This window comes from Bufo bufo, unplaced genomic scaffold (assembly GCF_905171765.1).
Source record: "Bufo bufo unplaced genomic scaffold, aBufBuf1.1, whole genome shotgun sequence".
In the NCBI taxonomy this organism is placed as follows: domain Eukaryota; kingdom Metazoa; phylum Chordata; class Amphibia; order Anura; family Bufonidae; genus Bufo; species Bufo bufo.
The window spans coordinates 83,096-90,754 of record NW_024401165.1 but is presented as its reverse complement, the minus strand read 5'-3'; the positions used below and the strand labels follow the sequence as shown (position 1 = coordinate 90,754).

The 7,659-nt window shown below is 38.6% G+C and overlaps 1 protein-coding gene across 1 annotated transcript; it reads right to left on the bottom strand.

The window, feature by feature from the left end:
- Nucleotides 1-678: 678 nt before the first annotated feature.
- Nucleotides 679-7,237, bottom strand: LOC120984842. The gene is made up of 14 exons (XM_040413436.1): nucleotides 6,850-7,237; nucleotides 4,455-4,721; nucleotides 4,062-4,370; nucleotides 3,527-3,976; nucleotides 3,231-3,435; nucleotides 3,016-3,144; nucleotides 2,781-2,914; nucleotides 2,459-2,692; nucleotides 2,291-2,374; nucleotides 2,072-2,206; nucleotides 1,901-1,978; nucleotides 1,645-1,722; nucleotides 1,277-1,533; nucleotides 679-1,163 (listed from the first exon to the last, which is right to left on the bottom strand). Exons 1-13 carry the CDS (start codon nucleotides 6,867-6,869, stop codon nucleotides 1,491-1,493), a joined length of 2,166 nt encoding a protein of 721 aa, XP_040269370.1. The 5' UTR covers nucleotides 6,870-7,237; the 3' UTR covers nucleotides 679-1,163; nucleotides 1,277-1,490.
- Nucleotides 7,238-7,659: the final 422 nt, after the last annotated feature.

Below are 7,659 nucleotides of genomic sequence, written 5' to 3'. Positions count from 1 at the left end.
TTCGTAGGCCTAGGATTTGCCTTTTCAGGGATGAGATTTCCATAAAGTGACCGCACATTGATGTCTTTTCAACTAGCCCTCTTTGGGGTTAGGAAGCTCATATTTGCAGGGTTAATAGAGGAGATATGGGGATACAGGATGGGCACTAAAGCTTGTCTGTGGGTACTTCCTTTGAGGAATGGAAGTAGGTCAAATTTGGGGTTATTTAGTAGGCCTAGGATTTACCTTTTTAGGAAAGAGATTTCCATAAAGTGACCCCCCATTGATGTCCTGTCCAGCAGCCTTCTTTGGGGTTAGGAAGCTCATATTTTCAGGGTTAAGAGAGGATATATGGGGGTACAGGATGAGCACTGAAGCTTGTCTGTGGGTTCTTCCTTTGAGGAATGGAAGCAGGTCAAATTCGGGGTTATTTAGTAGGCCTAGGATTTACATTTTCAGGGAAGAGATTTCCATAAAGTGACCCCCCATTGATGTCCTGTGCAGCAGCCAACTTTGGGGTTAGGAAGCTCATATTATCAGGGTTAATAGAGGAGATATAGAGCTACGAGATTTCCATAAAGTGACCCTCCATATACCTAAACCCATTATCCTAAATGTGCCCTAACAAACTTCCAGACACAAAGTGTTTAATAAAAAAGAATATATTTATTGATCAATCCTCATTATCCAAGACACCAAAAAATTATGAAAGTGCATTTATTAAACAAACACCATTATCTCAAACCCCCAACAAACCCCATTATCATATTGCCAAAAATAATGAAATTGTATTTATTCATCAAACCCCATCAGTAACCTATAGTAACCTAATAAATGAATATAGATAGAGATGAATAATCTGTCTTTCCTTAGGAACCCAATCATATTTTCCTTGCATTTTTGTCTCATAACAGCTCAGCGATCCTCATAGCAAGCACCATGATACATCATTGACCAACTTTATTTTGGCCTCTGTCAGGGTTGTCTTGATCTCTCATCATCGCTGCTATGCGCTTCATGCACTTCCTAAACAGATGGGTTCCCAGGATAGGAAGTAGTCCATATATTACAGTAAAACAGTGTGCGTTTGTATACAACGTAGCGCGTAAATTATAGTCCATGGTTGGACTATGGAAGCTTATCATCTTCAAAGTTGAGTACTTCTCCCGCAATCTTCAGTCCTTCTGAGGAAAAAGAAAGAAAGAAGAAAGTCCAACGTTACAACCTGATATCAGAACATCCACTTGAAGATTTATGATTATGCACCTAATAAAATCAATCAATGTCTGGTATATACTAGAGCTTGCTGATGCTGTCTGCCTCTGCCTCCCGGACCTCGTTCACATCGCTGACAATGAGGGTGTTTTTGCTCTGCAATAAAACATAAATGAACATTAATATGCAATCATAGAAAGCATAAACCTAAAAAACATAAACAACATCAAAACACTGTTGGTATTTTTATAAAACAGTGCGTAAAATATAGCCCTTGGCTGGACTATAGAAGGTCGTTATCTTCGAAGTCGAGTACTTCTCCGGCAATATTTAGTCCTTCTGAGGAAAAAGAAAGAAGAAAGTCCAACATTATAACCTGATATCAGGACATTCACTGGAAGATTTGTGATTATCCACTAAATGAAATCAATCAATGTTTGGTATAGTTACCGGCTAGATCTTGTTGGTGCTGTCTGCCTCTGCCCATGGGACCTTGTTGAGAGCGCTGGCAATGAGGGAGTCTTTTCTCTGCAATAAAACATAAATGAACATTAATATGCAATGATAGAAAGCATCCACTAATTAGCAAAAAAAAAAAAAAGATATTATTTGGACAGTCAATTCAGTCTTTTATAACCTGATATCAGAACATTCAGTGGAAAATTTGTGATTATAAATAAAATAAATCAATGTGTGGTTTAGTTACCTGCTAGAGCTTGCTGGTGCTGTCTGACTTTTCCCACAGGACCTTGTTGACATCGCTGGCACTGAGGGAGTTGGTGCTCTGCAATAAAACATAAATGAACGTTAATATACAATCATGGAAAGCATTCACTCATTAGCAAACACAATGATATTATTTGGACAGTCTATTCACCTTGAAGTCCAGCCAGTATCATCCTCGTCACTGATTGTGTCCTGGGAAGTGATGTCCTCGTCTTCGTTGCTGTTCTCATCCTTTGAAGTAGAGTCTTCATCCTGGCTTGCCTGACGATCTTCAGAATCCCGATTTCTTTATAGGAAACATATAAAACACAAAGGGCTTAGCAATCAATATTGCAAAGCAAGAATTGTTTTTACTCCCACAATCAAGTACCTTGAGGTGTTCTGGGAAGTGATGTCCTCGTCTTGCTCACTGTGATCATCCTGGCTTTCTCGATGTTCTTCTGGATCCAGATGTCTGCATAGGAAACAGATAAAATGCAAATTACTTAGTAATCAAGGTTGCAGAGCAATAATTGTTTTTACTTCAACAATCAAGTACCTTGAGGTGCTGGCTTGTGGCTCATCACTCGTCACTTGCCCTGCTTGTATTACTAGTTGGTAGCCATGGCAAATATCCGTTAGCGTCTTCTCCCTATAGCTTCGTTCGGCCGTGAGGTTGGTATGTGCCAGATATTTTGAAAACATATTCTTTTCGGAGTCTGAATAATGAGGAATGGTCCAAGTTTCACAAACCCTCCTGACAAGCTGGCTAGAGATGTTGGGAAGTTTGAATCTAGGATTAAAAAGAAAATGGTAAACACATAAGATATTACACTATATTTACACTTTGAAAATGATAAGTGATTTTTTTTTAATCTTACTTCTTGTGGTACCGCATGATGTCATTGGAAACGTTATAAATCTCTTTTCCAGAGGTCGATATGAAGAATGTATCCTTTGGAGAGTCTTTCTGTAGCAACTTTGGTCTAGCTTTTTCAAAGTAGACTTTAAACCACTGTGGGGGGGGGGAGGGGGTTTATAAAAAAAAGGCATGAGAAATTATTAAAATGCCTTATTTCAATATTATGTTAACCTATAACCTTAGAGAAAGCTTACCATTTCTTCCTCCTTGTTTAGTACAAAAGTAGCCACTTGTTGTGAAGCTGTCTTGTGTAACTTAACACCGACTATAGCAAGATCTTCCCCATTATATGTGTGGGAGATTCGTTCTTTCCACTCAGAAACCTAAGAGCCAAGAGTTAGAAAAGTTTAATGGACACAAAAGCAAACCAACAATAAGAATAAAGAAAGAGGATGAAAAAGTTACTCACGGTCATATTTTGCACTACCCCTGGTCGTTGTAGATGTTTCAATATAAGCAGGGCCTCCAAATAATAAAGAATTTCTAGATATGTTTCTCGATCAGTGTTTCTACCTTGGACATCCTTGAAACACTGTGAGAATGATGGTTTTGCCACATCTAGAAGCCTGCGACATTCCTGGGGTGTCTTTGAAGTGGTTGTCAATGCCTGGTACCTAAAAATAAGATACATATGATATTACTATATAAAATAAGCATATATTACTGTATGTATATATGTACAGAGAGAGAGAGAGAATAGCTCACCGTTTGCTGACAACCTCTCTAGAAATGCCCTTTGACAACCTCTTTTGTATGTCATCGGTCACCTTGTGAAAGAATTCGCAGGACTTATACAAATTTGGATGTTTGGTAAAGAGGTTGGTGGATCTTAGCTGATAGGTCATAAACCTCCGGACATGTTTCAGGTAGTTGAAGATGGTCTGGTTTGCAAGATTCAAATCCCTCAGCTTGGTAAAGAAGGCGTTGGCCTTTTCCACATCCTTCACGAACTGTAGGTTTACGGTCTTTGGGTTCATGTAAAAAAGGAACCTTGCAACATCTTCAACCTCCTGTTTATAATTATTGACCTTCAAAGTGTCCTTCAGATAGGAGGCAAAGCCCTTCAGCATTGGGTTGTCTAATGAATGACGTTGGTACAACCCTTCAGCCATCATCTTCTTTCTTGTATTCACTGTCCATTTTGTCTGTAGGATTCTATAATTCAGAAGGAAAATGCAATAGTTAGACTAAAGACATTTTACCAATACTGAGAAGACATAGGCTGTCGCAAAACACTGACCTCTGTGTCTCACTATCGAGGTTATCAATTTCCTCAATTTCTTCATCTTGTCTTCTTTCTTGTCCTTCCTCGTGGTCTTCTTCTGGAATGCTGTCTCTCTCTTCTATATCTTGGTCCTCGGTCTCGGCTGGCACATCCTCAATTTCTTCTTCAGGCTCCACATTGCCATGTGCGACCTCCAAATCTTCTTGAGGTTGGAATGTGTCCTCGTCGTCTTCCGTGTGAAGTGGCTGTACTTGAGAGGCCACTGCTTGCAATGTGGAGGTGGCAGCAGACACAGAGGTAGGTGTTATCTCTTGTCTGACATTCCTATAATATATAAAATATAAAATATGAATTTGGGTACTGGGATGGACTCACACATGAGACGATAGGCAATGAGGTAGCACATACCTGTTTGAAGCCGGCTTGTCTGATATTATAAAGCCTCTGTCCTCTAGAAAAGGTACAACTTTTTCCAGAGATCCTAGAGACATGATCTCATCGTAAGAAATGGTAGTGCCCTTCGATGCTATATTGACCAGGGTCTTCTTGGCCGATTCTAATGCCGCTTTCCTGGCTTCATCTGTGCTCAGTCTCATACACTTTCTTTTCAGATGTGTTGAGAGAATCTTGTGTGGTCTATAGCAGACAGGGCATGTCTGTGGAGTTCTGTTTTTGCTGTTTAAAGACAAAAAAAATAGTTTATTTTTATTAATTTTTTATTTTTTTTGCACATTAATTCCTGTGGAACCCCTGCCCCAGGACCTTAGAAAAAAAATAGCCCTCACAATAGGAATCAAAACATAAATCACAAAAAGATCTATAAATGGTTTAGAGAGCAGCTTTTACAGCAAGTTATTTAACAATGTGTGTATGTCTTAGATAAAGATCAATGTGTAAATATTCTAATTGGACAACTTGATTAAAGGGGCATGTTTTAAACTTAGCAACTTGGTTCCATATTGGGGGTGAGGGGAGAATGAGGTCAGCAGATAAAGCCCCAGAAGACCATTCAGATTATGAGTGATTTTATTCACTGAAGGAATAAAGTTTACTTAATTTTTTTATATATTAATTTCTATTTTATTATGATTTAATTGCAATAAACTAAAGTTTTGGTGACCCACAAGATAAATTCTGTTTTTGTTTTCACTGATGGAATAAGGTTGGTATTTTTGGCCCACCACTGCAATAGGGAGGGGTAGGTGTGAACAGAAACCGCTCCCTGAATAAGTGTGAAATTTTGCCACCTTTAAGATATGATAATTCCTAGTTTTTTGTTAGAAGGTGTCATGCTAGAATAATACAACTTCATGATAATAACATGAGCATTGCCACATGCAAAAACACCAGTACTATTAAGATGTAAATTATATATCCCATACTGTGAAATGGAAAAAACTCCTTCCTCCACAAACTGAACTGACAGGAGCTTATATACACATAGTTTAATCAAAGTCCCTTTTAGAGACCCTCGGGATATTTATATAATTGTAGCAATGGTCTATTGAGACCTGAAATCCATATAGGGGTCCCTAACAAATGTTAAAATTTTTGTCTTTATTATTTAATGGACAAAACACACTATAAAGAAAAAACAATTCACTTTAAAATTATCAGTGTAACAGTGTACACGCGGGGTTGTGTGATTACAATTGCAAGGTGAGATAACATACACAGTATATTTGATGGGATCCCTTGATAGGGTATATCTCCTCCCCCCTAAAGGTATGGGATGGTATTACCACTGGCAGTTACTAGTTCAAAATACTGACAGTGGATCAACTACAGGGGCACTGCAGTGTACAGCGTAAGGGAATTGTTACTAGCATGCGGCGGCAATCAGCCGAGTAGATAAGGAGAGTGTGACAGCATAGGAATTTGACCACAGTGAAATTGATGCCTCTATGACACAGCAATAGAGGAAGGAGCGCAGTTTGAAATCAGTGCAAGAAAGGAGTCAAACAGTGGCTAGGGAGACTGGTGACATTGTGTTAGCCCTGCGGCTGAGAGAAACAGCCACCCAATATAGGGGACCAGCAATTATGCTAGCTGCTTGGTAACCCTGATCTAGGGACCAGATAGCAGTGAACATTGGCAGGAGAGACATACTCACCAGTGCCCCTGCAGTTGATCCACTGTCAGTATTTTGAACTAGTAACTGCCAGTGGTAATACCATCCCATACATTTAGGGGGGGGGGGATATACCCTATCAAGGGATCCCATCAAATATACTGTGTATGTTATCTCACCTTGCAATTGTAATCACACAACCCCGCGTGTACACTGTTACACTGATAATTTTAAAGTGAATTGTTTTTTCTTTATAGTGTGTTTTGTCCATTAAATAATAAAGACAAAAATTTTAACATTTGTTAGGGACCCCTATAGGGATTTCAGGTCTCAATAGACCATTGCTACAATTATATACACATAGAGCTCAGAATATGCCGCCCCAACACTCTGCCAGGAGCTTAGATCCCCACGGTGCTCACAAGTTTAATAAAAGTAAAAAATGATAAAGATAAAATGAAATAATAATCAAGATCCAAATAAAAGAAAGTACATATAAAAGTATGTAAAAACACTCTGGGCTCATGCCCAGGAATGTAAGGGCGCCGTGCCTGTGCTGCGGACCGCAAATAGCTAGCTTGGCTCAGTTGACCAAAAAGTTTGCCCACCACTGGTATAGATCATCAAACAAAACATTAGCCCTCAAAATTTGAATCAAAGCAAAAACACATATTTTACATACAACTTTAGTCTATTTTAAAATGCATACTAATAACAAATACATGTACTTACGTTTTGGATACAGACTCCATGATTATTCCTTGAATATCCTAAAGATTTCCCCTTTTGGAAACGAAACAATAAACTGCAGAAATAGTTGTCAATAGACAAAATGTAAGAATATAAAAAATCAAAATCTATAAATGAAGTAAATCACAAAAAGAAAATAGCAAAAGTTGGAAAATTATCCAAAAAGCATAGACAGGTTTAGAGAGCTCCCTTTTCAGCAAGTTCAAAAAACTGTCTGGGAGCACCCTGGACACACAGTCTATATAACAATGGGTGAGTCTTAGATAAATATCAGTGTGGAAAGATTCTAATTGGACAACTTGATTAAAGGGGCATGGTTTTAAACGTAACCTGATTCCATATTGTGGGTGATGGAAGAATGAGGTCAGCAGATAAAGCATCAGAAGACCATTCTGATTTTGAGCGTTTTTTTTCACTGAAGGAATAAAGTTCACTTAATTCTTTATATATTAATTTCTATTTTATTATGATTCATTTGCTATAAACTAAAGTTTTTTGCAGTGCGGAGGCACAGCCAGAAGCACTATGGAAGCACTCTGTAGCACTCATATCCCGGATCCTGGACCCATTGAAGTGAATGGGTCCTTGATGCGGGCGGCACACGGTCGTGTGCATGAGCCCTAATAGTCCTCACTGGTACTGTTGACGCAATATTTTACGTTTTGCGACTTTTTTCTGCTCTGCACTATGCTCGCCAGTTTTCTGAAATTGGGCGTGTTTTCTTATGTAAATGAATCTCTAGACAGATTTACTATTGGGATTATTTAAAAAGTCGCAAAAAAGTCGCAATTT

What these genes read in the sequence shown, in the direction of transcription:
- LOC120984842 (XM_040413436.1), bottom strand. Translation starts at nt 6,869, where the DNA reads ATGGAGTCTGTATCCAAAAC. An exon ending in CTCGATAGTGAGACACAGAG is followed by an intron (nt 3,977 to 4,061) that starts GTCAGTGTTTTG and finishes TCTGAATTATAG; the next exon opens with AATCCTACAGACAAAATGGA. An exon ending in ATCATGCGGTACCACAAGAA is followed by an intron (nt 2,693 to 2,780) that starts GTAAGATTAAAA and finishes TTTTAATCCTAG; the next exon opens with ATTCAAACTTCCCAACATCT.